Source organism: Pinus tabuliformis, chromosome 6 (assembly GCF_031772625.1).
Source record: "Pinus tabuliformis cultivar Carrire ecotype Pingquan chromosome 6, CPIR1, whole genome shotgun sequence".
NCBI classification, from domain to species: Eukaryota; Viridiplantae; Streptophyta; class Pinopsida; order Pinales; family Pinaceae; genus Pinus; species Pinus tabuliformis.
Genome location: NC_142292.1, coordinates 172,262,021 through 172,281,902, shown reverse-complemented (window position 1 = coordinate 172,281,902; position 19,882 = coordinate 172,262,021). Strand labels below are relative to the sequence as shown.

At 36.3% G+C, this 19,882-nt stretch overlaps 2 protein-coding genes across 2 annotated transcripts; both read left to right on the top strand.

Moving 5' to 3' along the window:
- Positions 1-756: 756 nt before the first annotated feature.
- On the top strand, positions 757-1,918 carry LOC149257950 (putative germin-like protein 3-2). The gene is made up of 2 exons (XM_089370454.1): positions 757-954; positions 1,074-1,918. Exon 2 carries the CDS (start codon positions 1,169-1,171, stop codon positions 1,616-1,618), a length of 450 nt encoding a protein of 149 aa, XP_089226580.1. The 5' UTR covers positions 757-954; positions 1,074-1,168; the 3' UTR covers positions 1,619-1,918.
- Positions 1,919-18,802: 16,884 nt separating this feature from the next.
- On the top strand, positions 18,803-19,613 carry LOC149257949 (germin-like protein 8-2). The gene is made up of 2 exons (XM_089392936.1): positions 18,803-18,944; positions 19,072-19,613. Exons 1-2 carry the CDS (start codon positions 18,815-18,817, stop codon positions 19,611-19,613), a joined length of 672 nt encoding a protein of 223 aa, XP_089249062.1. The 5' UTR covers positions 18,803-18,814.
- Positions 19,614-19,882: the final 269 nt, after the last annotated feature.

Sequence of the window (19,882 nt, the reverse complement as noted above, 5' to 3'; positions counted from 1 at the left end):
ATATAAGAGTAGACGATCATGTTAAATATATATATATATATATATATATATATATATATATATTAATGAGTATTAGTTTTGATAGAGGTAAAATGAGAGAGATATATTTAAACTATTTTATAATATTGTAAACCAATAACTTAACGACTATATAAAGTCAAATAATTATTAATTTTGAAATAAATAAATACATGAAGGAGCTGCCGAATCCATTGTAGGACCTGAGGAAGAGAATGCTGGAGAAATGCCAAATTGTCAGTGTATTAGTCTGGATGACCATATGTTATGGATAACGGGCATACCATAAGGCAATAAATGCCCAGCTACATGCGTCTTCGATAACTTGATCTTTTCTCCCGAAGGGAAAATGAGGATGTCGTAAAGGCGGTGAAAACCAAAAAACACCAAAAATCCTGGCACGGTCAGATGCGGTAGAGGGGCGTTGGTGGGTAATGATCCGCGTTATTTCCATTTCACACAGTTGCTACCAAGTTTAATGTCAATATATACAGGCGGGTGACCACGTCGTGAAGAGTGCGTCACTCAGTACTCTTGCTTCGACGGAGACTGAAATTAAAAGTTGGACTTCTTAATGTCAATACAGGCGGCATTCATGACTGGGTCATTCACTGTTGGCTTGGCTTGGGTGGGGAGACTTGTATTAAAATTGGAAATGGCATATGGCTGCTACGTTATAAAAGGAAAAGGAAGAACGTTCAAAATTCATTCTTCATCGAACTACTCAGTGCAGCATCATCTATCATTTAAGCATCGAATCGTAAGGAAGAAAAGAAAAAAATAGTGAGTTGAGTTGAGTTGCAGGCATGTAATCCTTTCCGGCGTTAGTCCTTGCAGTACTGCTGATCTTGTCATACGCGAATAGTATTGTTATTGTGTGCGCAGGTGATCCAGATCCTTTACAAGACATTTGCGTCGCTGATTTAAAGAGCAAAGGTATAAATTTGCATTTGATGATGTGTATTTCTATTTCTGATGCGTTTGCTATCAATAGTGTGATCATCGATGAATAAGTACATCACCTAAATGTTGTTTTAATTTGATTTATGATGCAGTTATTGTGAACGGATTCCCGTGCAAGGATGCGGCCATTGTTACAGCAAAGGACTTCCTGTTGAGGGGCCTAGATAAAGCGGGAGATATAAGTAACATGTTGGGATTTAACGTAATGCCAGCCTCTGTCATGGAACTACCAGGGCTGAACACCTTAGGAATCTCCATGGTTCGGATTGATTTCGCTACTCCTCTCGGCCTCGTTCCCCCTCACATACATCCGCGGGCCACCAAAATCTTGGTGGTCATCGAGGGTACTCTCTCAGTTGGTTTCATCACCACTAACAACACATTGATCGCCACAAAGCTTGAGAAGGGAGACGTGTTCGTGTTCCCCAAAGGCCTTGTGCACTTCCAACTCAACATTGGCTCTGTCAACGCAGTGGCCATCTCTGGACTGAGCAGCCAGAATCCAGGAACTCAGCTGGTGGCCAACGCACTGTTCAGTGCCTCTCCCCCTGTTGATGCCTCCGTTCTTGCCAGAGCTTTCCAGATCGATTCCAAGCTCGTCCACCGTCTCCAAAACAAATTCAAGTCCTTCTCCTGATCTCATCTCATGACGATGTCACTTCTCCTTTGCATCAATCAGAATAGATTTGGTCTTTAGTTGTTCAATTCAGTTCAGTTGGTATTTATATAAAAAAATATAAAAAATAAAACCCCTCTCTAATTACTCTCAAGTCACGGAGTAATAGGTAGTCATTACTATCTAGTATGCAAGTATGGTACCCCAATATACCACATAAATGTATGGTACCTCAATATTGCAAATCGGCGGTGATTGTTTGGATTAATAAATTTCACAGCTTTAATTTCATATCCATCTATGCAGACTTATCCTGTAGACTTCCTTGCAATTTGGTGGTTATATACATATAATGAAATTCATTCGATCTGGACACCCTCTCCCCATCATCATTCATATTTTCTCCACTTACTTTCGATATAATTCTCTACCACGGACAAGACGTTCAATTTGTTTATCTTCTTGTTATGTTTGAGCACATTATGAAATGTTAACTAAAACTCAATTCGAGGAACAAATATTTTGCAAGTGTTCGTGGTCATGTCTTCCATAGGTCATCATCTGCTTTTCCTAGGCTCTATGTTGCGGGTAAGCGTGGGTAAGCGTTGCTAAGGTTGTATACATAAGGTTTGTGGATATGCAACACACACTCCGGTCTTTATGTATTTAATATTTTAAATTAAATTTTAATTATAAATAAATAGTATTAAAATTCAAACGAAAATGGTAACTCTTGTAAAACGTAAAACTTTTATTTGATTTTGATACAAAATTTAGGAGTGGTTTTTAGTGTGACTTTTTGGAAGCTCTTATGGTGGCATTTTTCTAGTGTAATTGCAAGAATTTATTAAAATCGCAAGTTTGGTGGGTAATCCTGTGCAATCGAAGTGCCTTAGGGGTTTTGGAGGGTGTTGAATCCATATATACATTGGAGGAATTTATTGAAATCACAAGCTTGATGGGTAATCTTGTGCAATCCAAGTGTCCCAAGGGTTTTCCACGCGCTCAATCCATATATACAGTAAAAAAGCTAGTTTAAATAACACAAATCAAGATTTCACCTCAAATTTTTCCACCAGATTCTGGCACCAGAAAGTCCAAAAAATCACACTAAAGACAACTTCAATTTTTTATACACTCTGTTTGGTTATACAGGAATATATAGAACCGATTAATTGATATTCTTTTCCTCTTTCTACATTACTTCATAAAATTAATAATTTTGAATTATTCTATTTTTAGATATTATAAAGGATTTAAATATTAGATGTGTAATTATTTTGGAGTATGTATAATAAATGTAAAAGAATGATAATAAAAATTGAATTAAAATTAATTTTGGTTGTAAGAATAATATATGTGATGTTTTTGATTTTTTTTATTGAAAAATGGTTGAGTTATATGATACTTCGAGTAAGTTTGAAATCACTTTATTATATTTTTTATAACAATTGAGAAAAATTTAAAGATTTATATTTGGGGAAATTTTAGGATCTAAATCTTGCAGATGGGCTAATTTTCCATCTTTTTGCCGAGGGAAAATTATTTTTTAGATATTGTTAAAACAATTAACCAAATTTTGTAGGATAAAACTATTTTACCTCAAAAACTACCAAAATTTTATAGGAGGCTATATAAAATCATTATAAAAAAATCACCAAACATTTTGCAAATTACATATTAGGGGATTAGCCAATGTGTTTACATTCTAACAAAAAAATTCCATCCTTCCTATTTTCCATACTATATTTATCTTAGAGTTCAAAACATTTATTTCTTATCATAATTTCTCGAGTTTCATGATGAAAATGGGAACGTTGAAAGAAACTAAACACACATGAAATACAAACTGCAACTATAGTTGCTATCTACTCATGCAAATACGAAAGCCGAGTTGGATGATATATGCCTCTCGATGATCATTTCTATTTATAGAAAAAGTAGAGATGGTTACATCAGTTAAACAATTATTTTTCCAAACGGTGTTGGCCTTTCAAATTTGAGAGGCCAAGGTGGTGTGATCGCAGGCGGTGGTAACTGTTGGAAATTGAACAGTCATGGCGGTGTGCGGGGAGGCGACGACGGTGGAAGATGATGCATGGTGGAATAATTACTCTTACGTTCTTTCCCTTAATTATTTCACCAAAAACAAAAACAAAAAAATTGTTATTTCATCAAAATGTAGTTACATCATACATACTCCTATGTTTTCCTTGTGAGTTTCAGACAATTCTTTACCCAAGGGTTTTGTAAATATATCTACAAACTAGTCTTCAAATCTACAAAACTCCATACATATTTCATTATTGCTTACTGATTCTCAAATGAAGTTATATCTTGTATCAATATGTTTACTCTTCTTATGGAAAACATTAATTCATGATATTGCAATAGCAGATTTGTTGTCACAAAAAGTTTGAGTTGGTTCTTTCTGTTCATGCAATAAATCGTTCAAAATTGTTCTCGCCCACACAGTTTGACATGTTGATGTTGTTGCTGCAACATCCTCTGCTTCAGTTGATGATAGAGTCATAATGGATTTAGGCCGAGCAAGTGATAATTAATAAATAAATCACAGGGGTAGATCTAAGGAGGTTACTAGAGCCACCACAAGGGCAATTAGGATGTTCACAAATCAATTGTTTAGTTTATAAACAAAACCCGGAGATGGACTGAAGTAGCATTGATCTAATTTGTACTTGCATAGCAAATGCAGTTCGAAGGCTAGCTGGCTTGAATTCAGGCTCCATCTGTAAGTTTATAAAACAAACAAGTATAGAAAAGCAAACAAGCTATTTGCTCCACAGTGGAGTTGCCATTTTTTTATCAGGAAAACTAGTGTCCAGGCAGAGCTGCTAGTCCCACTAAGATTGGTAGCTATCTTAGAAACAAACAAACTAAAACTACTTTCGTTTTCCTTTATGAGAAGTAGATAAGAGGGGAACAAAGGAGACCAACCTCTATCTTGTGCTTGGCTCCTTGCTTGATTCCTCTCCCTTCTTATAGATCTTTGCAACTCGCTTCCCCATCTACCCAGCTTCAAAGAGCACCTATGGAATCAAAGTAGCATAACACTATCCAAGAACATAGATCTACTATCACAAACAATATAGGACTAGATATATATTGACCACAAAAATGCATATATCATCAATCATACAAGAATGTGGAGGAAAACTTGAATAGCTTTACTAATATCAAGAATAGAAAAGAGGATTACAACCAATTTTTCTGACCCAGCATCATCCTCTCAGCAAGAAAGCCCTTCTCACCTCATGAAAAGCTTAGATCACCCAACACTATGATGTTACACTAAGAAACCAGCAGCACTTCCTTACAAGATACAAAATTCCAGCCCCCTGGATCTCTGGGATGAGGGATCCATATATAGATGATTGCAAGGAGGTGAGTCATCTTCTGAGATTTGATTAGTGTCCTCTCTCTGATAGTTCTTGATTCCACTTCGAGATTGATGATCTCTTACTCATCCCTGGGCAAATTCATAGAGGCAAGTGTCACAGGAGAAGTTTCTGGAAGTTTCCATGATCATCCACCTCGCAAATTGACTCTGCCATTTGTCCACTCTCACCCATCGCACCCCATATAAGGGCTTTTCAGTATGCATCGCACCTCCCGTGTGCATTAGGTGGGATGCATCGCACTTTGACCATGAAGCAGGTGAGATGGTCTAGTTCTGACCAGTTCTGAGTAGTTTTTCATGGAGAACTTCTGGGAGATGATGTAATTAGCTGACCTTGTTCTTTTAGGATATGGAACAACACTTTTAGGGACTTAGGAGCCCTTGGTTTATGGACATGTTTGATTGGGGTTGCAGTGCCCAAAAATGTATATAACAGGTAGTTTAGGAATTCTTATTCATTTACCAATCTAGGCTCGATATCCACTTAAGATGGGAACATGAACTCAAGGGATAAGAGGTGAAGTCTGTAAGGTAGGATCAGATAGGATTCAAGCTTCTTATCCAAGGTAAATGGTTAAAATAACTCCAGAAAGCCCCTAGAAGAGGAAGCTTCAAGATCCTTTTTAATTTTCTTGAAATTATAGAATTAGCGCACCCCCAACAAGGGACAAGTTGTTGCTGATCAACATTGATGCAGAATGGAGAAACATGTTGTTGAGCGCAGGTCTCTAAAGGGGCAGGGTACATTGGGCCTTAAAAGAATTGATTTTTGGTAGTTAGACCCAGAAACTTAGGGATTTGGAAAGGTCATGCTTAGGGATTTGTGTAGGGATGATGACAACGTGGTCACATATGGTGATTGATTTGATTTGCAGTCCTATTGACCAAATTCGATAAAATGGCCTATAAGAGATTGTCCCCCTAAAGTGCAATGTTAGAAACGATAGTTGATGACTAAAGTGATTTCCCTTGTTACAAGTTCGGATCAAGAATAACTGGTCAAGTTCATTATTTCTTACAATACATTTTCATCATCATTTCTGTACTAAGGGACGCATACCCATGCTCAACACATAAGCTAAAATTACATGTAGAATGATCAAGAAGCCACATGTTGGAGGCTCTAGAGCAACATCTCAAGGACAAACAATCTATGCAGGAACCAGTTGGAAGAGTTGTTCGACAAGCAAATCTGCCACAAGTAGATGATGACTCATTCACTTTCATGAGTGACAGATGGTTTTTCTAGATATGGTAGCTTGTCATGGACCCATTTTGTAAATCATTTGTTACAATTTAAATTACAAAAGTTATGATGTGTTTTTCATTGCTTATTAAAGCAACGATGATGTTTTGGCCTTGTATTGATAGCTGGGGTATTGGTTTCTATTCTGATGTAAACTTGACCAAAGAGTGTGTGTTATAAACTCTTAGTAAGTATCGGGATGCTTGGGTCATGTTTGGTCATGTAATTGAGCATGTAATTTGAAAATATTGTAATACAAGATTGCATAGGATGCGAGTGTTGGTTCATCACTTATAGTGATTAATGATGAACACAAATAAAATAAATATACGACTAAATTAGTTGTTTACAATGATTATTAATGAAAGTAAATGAAATGCATATAAACTACTAAATTAGTTGTTTATATAATGAACATGAAAAAGGAACGATGGCGGCGAAGCAGGGATCTAGGGTTTCAGGAGGGCTTCTTTGCGCCGCCGCGACCCCATCAGTCCAGCTCCCAAACGGCTATGCAAGACGGCAGGCCACCGATTTCTGTGATTTCGATGCTCCCCTAGAGTCCTGGTTTGGTTTTGCAGCGGGAAAAGCTTCAAACGAATCGATCCTCAGGAAGATAAACCTGTTTCGATTCCCCTCCTTTAGGGTACAGAGAGTTCATCGCACAGCGGCATCAGAAAGGGCTCAGTCCACCCAAACGCAAGCGGTCCAAGCCAGGAGCCCTGTTACACCAATAGGAAAAACTGTCTGCGATGGTGAAGGAACAAGGCGTCCAGTTTCTTTGCTCCTTTTCAGTCCGCCGGGGGATCGATCATTCGCCCCAGGGCAAATCTTACACGAAAAAGCTGTGGATCTGGCAAAGGGGGGGCGTAGGGACCCGGATTCGGGCTATGAAGTCCCTATAACTACTGCAGCGGAACAAACTTCCATAAGATCGGCAGACAAAGCAGATCGGAAACAAATCTTTATTAGATCAACAGAAGGAAGGCATTTTTGCGTGCAGATCTGGGCATGGATGACGGTATTGGATTTAAAAAAGAGATACAGGTCAGAATGGGCATTCCAACTGCATCACAAAACCTATTATTCTCTGGGTTATGCATGCAGGATCAACACATCCTCCAGCATTATAGGATTACAAAAGACTCAACTGTTATTCTCAATCTCCGGCTGCGAGGTGGATCAAAGGGATCTACATCAAAACCTACAGGATCTTACAGAGATGCAGCAAAGGGGATAGGCACTCAAAGGGGGAAAGAACAGGCAAAGGAAAATACCCCTCCAGGACAATATATCGTAGATGAAGCACCAGGGAGCCCCTCCATTCTGCTGGATATCCCAGAGGTAAAGGGCATTTTCACAGACCTAAAAAAAAATGCAATCATTTGTAGATTTAACGGCTTCTGGCCTAGATCGGATGCCTTGTACCAATGGATACACATGACATGGACAAAAAACTGCCGAATTCAGCTATGCTCGAAAGGTTTTTTCATAGTAGTCTTCCGAGACGAAGAAGAGAGGGATAAAGTCCTCACCGTAGGACCATGGTTCTGGGGCAGTGCGGGTTTATTTGTCACCCCCTGGTTTCCGGAGTTTGACCCAAACTCCATGGTGGTAACAAAAATGCCGGTATGGGTAAGGCTACATAATCTTCCGATGCATTTTTGGCACTTTTCTTCCCTAGCAGCCATAGGAAATACTCTCGGAAGAATGCTAAAGATAGATACAGAGAGACATCTAAAAGGGATCTTTACTTTTGCTAGAATTTGCATAGAGGTGGATCTCAGCCAGGGATTACCAGAAAGCATCATCCTGAACTTCAACAACACACAATGGAAACAAACTTTGGACTATGAGAACACAGCATTCAGATGCAGGGGATGTCAACAAACAGGTCACTTGCTCAATGCATGCAAAAGTCATAATAAGAGCAAGCCACAACAAAGGAAGCACAAAGGATGGCAGAACATAGACAATGTCATAAAGAAGAAAACCGAGGAAAAGAAAGCCCCCATAGTATCAGAAGATGCAGAAACAGAAGAAGAGGAGGACGATACAATCATAGAGGAGGATGATCTAGAGACCCAAAAGGAAAATACAGTAGGCAATAAGGAGCTACAGCCACATTCTTTCCAGGAAGAGACCCAGCAACAGATGACAAACGTGGATCAAAGCACGGGGGGCAACAAACGGCAGCATCATTCAGACACATCAGATTCAGATAAAGAAATTGGACAACAAAATGACGCAGCCCAGCTAGTCATTGTCTCGCCCGAGCCCACTGTGGGAGAGTGGCGAAAGGTTGAAAAGAAAAAGGGGCGAAAAACCTGAGCCAGAAGCCAGGTTTTTTCCCTTTTTTTTTCTTTTCGTTCTTTCTTCTCTTCTCCTTCATATTCTTTGTGCACGTTAGTTCACTAACGATGCGAGCCCTTGAGGCACCTTCTCTGTTTCAGGCAGTGTTCCTATCTGCTGGATGTTAACTCATCTGTTTGTAGCTCTTTTATTTTTTAATAGAAAAGCTCGGTTTTTTTCCTTGGAAAAAATAATGAACATGAAACTATAAAAAAACTATTATTGCAAATGATTAATTTGTTATTACAAATGACAACTAAATTTTGCATATATTCGACTATTAGTAGTTAATTTACAATATCTTATAACACGACCAAAATTTAGCCATATTTCTTTGGTCATTAATTGGTTTTCTCGGGGGACCATATAGTGATATATCTTGTTATATATTTGGTCATTAATTGCGGCAATTAATGACTAAATCAATGACCAAAAATATGGCCAAATATATGACTAAACATACTACAAAGCGATGAAATTGAGACAACCAATTAATGACTAAGCTAAAAATGATTAAAATTTTGGCGTGTTATAAGATACTGTAAATTAGCTACTACTCGTCACCGACTGAAAAATGGTTGTTTGTATGCAAATTTTAGTCATTTTTATTAACTAATTAGCCATTTTGTACTAGTGAAATGACAATTCGCCTATTCAATTGGATATGGATTAGTAGGGACAGGTGCCACTACGTGAGGGCCAAGAGGGTACCCAGAGAACCCTAAGGGTGGTAGGAACTCTTGGAAGCCATGGGGTTAGGTACATCCATGGCCGACCAATTTGGTTATCTTGGAGGTAGTGGTGCCACCCAATGGACTGTGAGTGAAAAGAAGGTGGTGAATTAATTGAGTGTGGGGCTAGTGGGGGATGTGAGCCTATTGGTTTAGGGTTACAAGGGTTTGGTACCTTGGCCCTATCTGTTTCCATCATGGAGTAACATCCCTAACTTGAGGGTGATTGAAAGCTAAGAAAGTTGGAGCAACATGGTTTATGGCTAGATGGTATGTCTGAGTCTTGTAGACAGCCAACTGAGTTCATATATAAGTGCTTCAAACTTTATATACATACATGTTTTATGGATTATCCAACGTGTTATTTTACTATTTTGTCATTCTATATGTTTTATATTACGATTATGATATCTGAGTCAGAAGCGGTAGCATCGCCATAATTGGGCTACTAGGGAGTATTACACAAGGCAGTATTCTTATTATATCTCATTGATAAATCAATATAGATATATCTATTTTCTTACTTCCGTTTCCACCACCATGCCCCGTAGCTCCCAAAACCACTCCACTCCCTTGCCCCCTAACCCTCCTACACCAACATGAAAAGGAAAAAACACTCACTGATTTAGTAACCTTTTAACATCTATTAAATAATTAAATTGTATAAATAAAAAATAATATAGTTATACATGAAAACTTTGAAATTGTATTATACCCAAAAGTAATGTATTTTTTTCCATTTTTAAGTAATAATGTGAAAAGTATTACATAGAAGTAGATTTTTTTCTGTCTTAAAAGATAATACCAAACATGTCAACAAATCAAAATAATTTAATAACATATATGATCAACACCATTACCAAATAATTAATTTTCAGATTTTATGATACTTTAAATCATTATATATTCTTTTATTTAAAAAACCATGTAGAATATGTATGTGTGTTGGCCTTTTGTGTGTTCAAAAATATATTTTAAGCAACATAAAAACATAATTTGATTAAAAAATATTTGGCTAGATTAAGAGAACTTCAAAAATAGTTAGAAAATGCCTAAACAATAATATGAAATTATAATTGAAAATTTCATATAAATACACACACTTACAAACAAATAATTTGAAATAATTAAATTTTATAAATAAATAATAATGTAATTGCGCAGAAATTGAAATGGTATCATACCCAAAAAAACTAGTATATAGTTTTTCTATTTTTAAATAGCAATGTGAAACATATTACATAGAAGTAGATTTTTTCAATTTTGAAAAATAATGTGAAACATGTTACCTATTCAAAATATTTTAATAGTATATATGATAAGCATGGTTACCAACTAATTCTTTTAAGTGATTTATTTACAAATTGTATGATACTCTAAATCATTATATATTTTTTATTAATTATAAATTGATTAAAAATTATTGGGTTGAATTCCTATAGAAAACATTGAAACAAACTCATAAATAATAATATAAATAATATAAAATTTCACACATCTATGTGAATATATGTGTGTGTGTGTGTGTGTGTGTGTGTGTTATTTTTAAATAACAATGTGAAACATACTATATAGGAGTGGTTTTTTTCTATCTTAAAAAAATAATGTCAAACATGTTAACAACTCAAAATTATTTAAAAATTCCCGAACAGAGTGTGGTACAAGGAAATTAGCAGCATGGGTAGTTGAGCCTGCAACCTTGAAGAATGAGAAAGATTAAAGGTTGGTGGTGGCAACGCCACCCCTGTGCATGCAGACACATGAAATTACTTCAATTTATGATATCAGATGCATGTCATTTTGTAAGGAACAAAGGGACCAAAAACATTGGTTGTATTTGCCTTAGTTTAAATTTGGTATGCTTCCATTGTTAGAAGGTCTTGAAATATGCTCTGGGAGGGTATCGGGCTAGAACGAGGCGCATGTTTCAATTGGTATAGTCACTCTGGTGGCCCGCAAGGCCTCAGTGAGAGCTTGACAAACCAAAGTTACGAAATGAAACTCTTTACCAATGGAAATACATCTATTTTTGTTTTGAAGACCAGGGGCTCTATAACCAAGGTGAGGGATGGGAGTTTAGAACGTGGGTTGAAGTTGATTTTGGGGGCTAGGTTGTTATCAACATTTTCAATCTGCTGAAAGCGTATATACTCTATTGCATGTAGCATTTGGAGCTTGGCTCATTTCCATAAATTATGAAACCCTTATGTTACCTTAATTTTTATTGTTGCTCCATCTCCCATCTTCAATTTGTTAGCTTGATTTTATCCGCTATTTATGACACTCTTGAGTCGGCTTGTTGTTTGGTTGGATTTGTGTACTTGGGATGATTGTGCATGTTATGGGGTTAGTTATTGGTGGGGGGACAGTATATTGGTTGCTATTATATGGATATATTTTAAATCTTGTTTAGTTGTCCTTGAATGTTGACTTATTCATGCTAAGGGTTGTGTTGGACCTCTTTGGTGCTCTGTTTTTCATTCCTAGCTAGTGCTTGAGCACCATTTCTTCGTTAGTGGTATTATGTGTGCTGGAATAATGTAGAAATGATATTTCTAGATAGAGTTTATGAGTTGCATTCTCGTAATTATTGTTTGAGTCTATCTCTCATGAGTTGTGTATTCGTAGTTTGTGTTGTGAATTGGTGATCTGAATTATTTAGATCTAGGTTGTCCCAGAACCTGCCTATGTGTGCCTATATAATGCACTGGTTGTCCAAGCAGTTTGATTAATGAGATTTGATTTCATTCTTGTGCATCTCTCTGTTTTTTCCAATATGGTATCAGAGCCAGAGAATGTGATCTAGTGAGGCTTTAGATATGAGAGTAAAAGAATCTAGATCTGTGAGGGTTGTGAAATAGAGGGTTGTGAGATCCTGTTGTGAGGGTTGTGAAATAGAGGGCTATGAGATCCTGTTGTTATGGTGCTGCTCCCAAATTTTTTATGTTATTTGGTTGAGGAATATTGTTGAACGATGTTGTCTGCATTCGTTGTGTCTGTATATAACTACAGTCTTCGCATGTGAGAAGCCTGTGGAAGTATATAACCACCGCAACCATCATAATTTGAAAGGTATGATTTGATTTTTTAAATCAAGCCAAGCCATAAGTTTGAGGTTAATTTCTCATGGAGGAGTAAATTGGCGCACTAAGGAGCCCTGTCAAAGATGTAAAATCTTATCACGTATTTACTTATTTAAATTTTCTTTATTTTTTGTTTTGAGAGAAAACTGTGGATGAGGTATGGAGGCATAGGGAGTTAAAAATTTGGTGAAAAAAATTTATGGTGAAAGTTTTGTTTTTATTTATTGGTGAAAATTATTTTATAGTTATTTTTGGTGAAGAGAGTTAAAAAGGTGTTGGGTGTTTTTTTATGTTTTGGTGGAAGAATCATTTGAAATCTTTTTTGGGAGTGCAAATTACGTTGGTTGAAAAGGACATATAAGGAGTATTTTTTGGCTTTGTTTTTTTATTTGAAGCAAGATTAACTCTTGCTTTTGTTTATATCATGCACATTTGGTTTTGGATCTGGTGAATTTGGATGTAGATCTGGTGAATTTCGGTGTAGATCTGGTGGATTTGGGTGCATTTTGTTGATTGGTGACAATTCTTTTGTCATTATGTCAAAATGTTTGGCTGAAATGTATGTGAATGAGTGAACAAGGCTTGATTGATGAAATTATGCAAATTGGAAATTCAAGGTATCAACAGTTTTAAACGGAAATAATTTGTGGCCCATAGTGAGTGGGGCGGAGCCCAAACCCACAACTGTTGCAGCTATTCCAAATTGGAGAAAAAGGGAAACAAAAGCAAAGGTGTTGCTACGAATGTTATTTAAGGACAACATCATACCTCATATTAGGGATTGTGAAACATCCAAAGAAACATGGGATGTTCTCAAAAGCTTATATGAAACAACTAATACTAACTGGATTTTATTCTTGAAGACCAAGCTTTTGTCAATTAAAATGGAGGCCAATGAAAGTATAAGCAATTTGATTTCTCATGTCAAATACCTAAGTGATAAGTTAGGAGATATTGGTGAAAAGGTGTCCAATACTGACTTGGTCACTATCACATTAAATGGCTTAGTGAAAGATTATCAAATTTTTGTTTCAAGTCTTTCAGCTAGAGAGAAGCCTCCTACTTTGGATGAATTGACAGGTATTCTTCCACAAGAGGAAGAGAAGATGAAGAACTTCAGTTTGGGCTCAAACGATTCAGATTTGGCATTGGTATCCAAGGGTAAGAAGCCATACAAAGGCAAACCATGGGACAAAAGCAAAGGAGGAAAGTTTCAAGCAAAGCAAATGGGTATGGCACAACCTAAATTTCTAGTTCATGATAAGAGAAATGATGATTGTTATTATTGTGGAAAATCTGGACATCATTCTAAAGATTTCTATAAAAGAAAATATAATGAGTCTAAACAGAGAAACATAAGGCATAATGGGACTTTTGAGGACAAAGACACCTCAATCAACGATGGATTTAAAAATCTCAAATTGTTTGTTTCTAATGCTGCATTGTCTGTTGAGACTGATGATGTGAATGCTTGGTTCATTGATTTTTTTTCATCACTCCACATGTCTTGTAATAAGGATTGGTTTGATGAATATCATGAGAACATTGATGGAACATGTGTTTATCTAGGAGATAACAGATCCCTTAAAGTTCAAGGATATGGAATAATAGGTGTGATGTTACCTAATGGAAAAGAGAGACAAATCCATGATGTGATGTATGTTCTTGGTGTAAAAAAGAACTTAATTTAGGTTTCTACTATTGTTGATCAAGATCTAAAGGTGGATTTTGTTGAATCACATTGTGTTGTTAAAGATATCCAGGATCACTACAACATTATTGCCACAAGTATCAGAGTTGGAGACTTGTATATGTTCAATGTGACCAGGATAGGGCATCAAGCATTGGCATCTATAACAATGTCAACAGAAAATTTATGGCATCAAAGGTATGGGCATTTAAATCACAGTGATTTAATGTTACTTCAAAGAAAAACAATGGTTGAAGGTCTTCCTGTAATCAAGAATAATCATGTTGAATGTGAATCATGTGCACTTGGAAAGCAACATAGAGAGGAATTTCCTATACATGAAGAAAAAGGGCAAAGCGAAATAGTTGAATTAATTCATACTGATGTATGTGGACCTATGAAAACTAGATCTCTTGGAGGAGCATTGTGCTTTCTTATTTTTGTTGATGATAGATCTAGATACACTTGGGTCTATTTCATAAGAAATAAAAGCGATGTTTTTGAGTACTTCGAGGAATTAAAAAACATGGTGGAAAAACAAACTTCGAAAAACGTCAAAATTCTCAGATCTGATCAAGGGGGAGAATACAAATCAAGAGTTTTTAATCAATATTGATAAATTCATGGGGTTCTACAACAATTTACAGTGCCTCATACACCTCATCAAAATGGAGTTGCTCAGAGGAAAAATAGAACACTAGTGGAATGTGCACAGAGCATGCTTCAAGGTAACAATATCTGTAATGTTTTTTGGGTTGAAGCCATTAATACTATTGTTCACTTGAAAAATAGGAGTCCAACCAAAAGTTTAAATCTGAAAACACATTTTGAACCATTTTATGGATATAGACCAAAAGTGAATCATTTAATAGTTTTTGGATGTAAGGCATTTGCACATATTCGAAAATATGAAAGAAGAAAACTTGATGCAAAATCTATTAAGTGCACATTCATTGGTTATTTTGATGATCAAAAGGCATACAAGTTGTTTGATCCTAGTTCACAAAGATTTCTTGCAAGTAGGGATGTGGTGTTTCATGAAAATGAAGATGAAGGTGATAAAATGAATAACACAGGTGTATGGCATGATATTGATGATTATGACAAAATAGAAGCAAGTTTTGAGCAGGAACATGAACAGGTACAACAATAGGTACAGGTTCAAGGGCAGGAAGCATCCAACAGTCATGACACTCCAAGAAGAGAACAAGAGACTCCACAGAGCAGAAAGAAGGATGAAAGCAATAAAACTATAAGGAGGTCATCACGTCAAATTCAGCCACCTATAAGGTATAAAGATTATGCATTGATGTCTCATGTAATGAATGTTGTAGAACCTTCAAGTTATGAAGAAGCTAAAGAATATAAAGAATGGAGAGATGCAATGAATGAGGAATATAACTCCATAATGAAGAATGACACATGTGAATTAATATAATTGCCTAAAGATAAAGTTCCCATAGGATGCGAATGGTTGTTCAAATGAAAGTTTAATGTTGATGGTAGTATTGATAAGTATAAAGCTAGATTGGTTGAAAAAAGCTATTCACAAAAAGAAGGCATTGATTATGAAGGTAATTTTGCACCTATAGCTAAACTAAATACAATTAGAATCATGATTGCATTAGCTACAAAACAAAATTGAAAAATGCATCAGTTAGCTGTCAAATTAGCTTTCTTGAATGGTGAATTAAAAGAAGAAGTTTATTTGGTTATGCCCGGAGGGTTTGTAAATCAGGGACAAGAACATCTTGTTTGCAAGTTAAAGAAAGATTTGTATGGTTTGAAACAAGCACAAAATCTTGGTATGTGAAAATTGATTTATTCTTTTACGAAAAAAGTTTTGTGAGAAGCAAAAGTGATCCTAACTTGTACATTAAGAGAGATGAAAATGGGAACATTGCCTTGATAGATTTGTTTGTTTATGATCTTATCATAATAGGGAGTGCACTCAGGTTGATTGAAGAAATTAAAATTCAGTGGTCACGGATATTTGAAGTGAAGGACCTTGGTGAATTGTATTATTGTTTGGGTCTTGAAATTTGGAGGGAATCTGGTAAGACACTCATCACACAAAGAAAATATGAAAAGACAATCCTTGACAGATTTCATATGTTTGAATGCAAACCAATGTCTATTCCTTTGGAACAGAATGCCAAGTTGTACAATTATGATGGATTTAAAGAAGTGAATGGAAGCTTGTATCGTCAATTGGTGGGAATTTTGAAATACCTCACCACTACCAAGCCAGATATAGCGTATTTTGTCAGCACCCTTAGTCAATTTATGGCTAAACCTTGTGAAAGCCATTGGAAAACAACAAAGAAAGTCCTTTGATATATGAAGGGAACACTAAATTTTGGTATTTTGTATAGTGGTGAATCTGATGTTGAGTTGGCATGTTTTTCTGATTTAGGCTGGGCCAGAAATCCTGATGATATAAGATCAACATTTGGATATGCATTCAATTTAGGATCAGGGGTCATATCATGGAGCACTAAGAAACAACCAGCTGTTTCTTTGTCATCCACATAAGATGAATACAAAGCCTTGAACAATGCAACTTGTGAACCTATTAGTTAAGAAGGAATCTTAAAGATATTGGAGAAAAGCAAAGATGACCAACAAGCATCAAATGTGACAATAAGAGTTCCATGAAACTAGCAAATAACCCAATTTATCATGCCAAAACAAAACACATTAAAGTTCAGCATCATTTTGTAAGAGCAAAGATACAATCAAATGAGATTCATTTAGTCTATTGTAATACAAGTGAGAATGTAGCTCACATCTTTACCAAGCCTCTTGGAAAGATGAACTTTGAAATATGTAAACAACTAGGCATTGTTGAAAATCCATTTCTCCGGTAAGGGGGGATGTTGGAATAATGTAGAAATGATGTGTCCAGATAGAGTTGATGAGTTGTGTTCTCATAGTTAGTGTTTGAGTCTATCTGTCATGAGTTGTTTCTTCGTAGTTTGTGTTGTGAGTTGGTGATCTGAATTATTTGGATCTAGATTGTCCTAGAAGCTATTTATGTGTGCCTATATAATGTATTGGTTGTCCAAGCAGTTTGATTAATGAGATTTGATTTCATTCTTGTGTATCTCTCTGTTTTGTCCAATAATGTATCTTGGTCAAACCTAGTTTGATTTTCATTTGCATTATGAGCCAACCCCCATGAGATGTTAGTGCATGAGGAGCAGAAGGGGAGGATGGGAGAATGAGGCCCACAATGCTATAATGAAGCCCATTAGTAAGCCAAGGAGGTTGATGAGTCATTTCATTGGTATGTTCCTCTTGATATTCGAAGTGAATTTTAGAACCTTGAGACCATTGCAGCTAGAGAAAGACAGTTCTTCTCAGATTTAGAGCTAGTGGAGGAATGCGGGCAGTGGATTTGAGACCCTAAGAGTAGTATTTTTTTCGTTATTTATTTATTGGAAAATGAAAACCTTGATAGGAAGTATTCTTATGGAAAAACAAGATGATAGGTATAATGTTTTTGCTAGCCTTGATGATGTGAAAAGAGAATAGTGGAATGTGTGGTTCTTTGTGGAGAGGATGGACACTTTCCTTGCTCAAATTGGGTGTCATATTCCATGTGCTAGCACCTCTAAGATCTAGTGTGAGAGATCAAACACGTGTCACTTCTTTTGATTGATAACTGTTAAATGTTGGTTGATATCACTTCTTATGATTCATAATTGTTAAATGTGGGTTGATATAACTTCTTTTGATTCATAATCGTTAAATGTTGATTGATAGTTTTTTGTGGTATGATGACTCCATAGGCACTCTAGTGCAAATTTTACAATTTTTGCAGTTTTACAGTAATAACTCTATTGGAAGATGGTCAAAATTATATAATTTCCCAATAGGTAGGTTGCTCTATAACTCTATTGGCAGATAGGCAAAATTATATAATTTCCAATTCGGCAGATTGCTCTATAACTCTATTAGGAGATGAGCAAAACTATATAGTTTCCCATTCAACAAATTGCTCTAAAGAATACTAGTAGTGGTAGTAGATAATGTACTCAAACTTCGATTTTGTTAAGCGATACAATCTTACTTTAAATAAATAAATAAATTTATCTATATACTTTAAATAAATAAATAAATATATCTATCTATATAGATATATATATAACACCATTATCAATTATATAACACCATTATCAATTATCAATTAATTATGTTTTGGGATTAAATATTAACTTCCAAACTGTATCAAACTCCAGATCATTGTACCATTTTTTTTAGTTTGAAAAAGTAAAACACGTTATATGAAACCAAACGTTTTCATTCTTAAAAGACAATCTAAAACATATTAGATAAAGGTAGACTTTTTCTATTTTTGAATGTCGAAGGAAAATACGCAACTGACCATATCCTCCCGACAGACAGAGAGACATATATATTGATTACTTCGCTGATTGAGACAATTGTACATGAGCTTTTTGTATTCTTTAGACTCTAACCATTACTTAAGTTTTTTTTATTCTTTAGACTCTAACTAACCAGAACTCTGACACAGTCGTATGCGGCAGAGGGGATTCGGTGGGTCGACCTGCAACACCGGGTCATTTACCATAGTTATAAAAGGGAGCAACGCTCTCCATTCATAATCAAATTCAGTCCATCTCTATTTATTTTCGAATAGAAGAAAAGAAAAATAGTGAGTTGCAGCCATGGAATCCTTTCCGGCGTTAGCAGTTGCAGTACTAGTGATCTTATCATACGCGAATAGTATTGTTATTGTGCGTGCAAGCGATCCAGATCCTTTACAAGACATTTGCGTTGCTGATATGCAAAGCAATGGTAATGTTTCCATGTTGTAATTACATGTAATATAATATGTATGTCTGGTGCGTTTGCGAATGTCTGCTAGCTGATCATGGGTGAATAACATTATATATATATATTTTGCTTGATTTGAATTGTGCAGTTATTGTGAACGGGTTTCCATGTAAGAATGCGATGATGGTCACAGCAGACGACTTCCGGTTGAGGGGCCTAGATAAACCAGGAGATACCAGCAACCAGTTGGGATTCGTTGTAACGCCAGCTTTTGTAACGCAGCTACCAGGCTTAAACACCTTGGGAATTTCCTTGGTCCGCCTTGATTTTGCTGCTCCTCTCGGCCTCAACCCTCCTCACACACATCCGCGGGCCACCGAAATCTTGGTGGTGATCGAGGGTACTCTCTTGGTTGGCTTCATCACCACTAACAACACTCTGTTCTCCACAACGCTGGAGAAGGGAGACGTGTTTGTGTTCCCTCGAGGTCTTGTGCATTTCCAACAGAACATTGGCCCTGTCAACGCAGTGGCCTTCTCTGGACTGAACAGCCAGAATCCAGGAACTCAACAGGTTGCGCCGGCCTTGTTCGGAGCCTCTCCTCCTGTTTCTGCCTCTGTGCTCGCCAGAGCTTTCCAGATCGATGACAAGCTCGTCCAAATTATCCAAAGCAGGTTCACATCCTCATGATCTTGATCCGATGCTGTCATAATACTATTCGCTCTTTCCTTCCTTCAATTGAGGTGGTATTTATATAGTTAAATAAAACCAACCTCCCGATGTTGTTATCTGAGTGAGGTAATTATAATAGCGAGACCGTATCTGATATCCTCGTCCATATCTATAATAGAAATAAAAGTTCAATATTTCAAATCTTACGCTGCGTTTGATACACCATTGACAAGACTTGGAAATGTATCTTTTAAAAATGTAGTCTACTCAAAACTGCAGGAACGGCT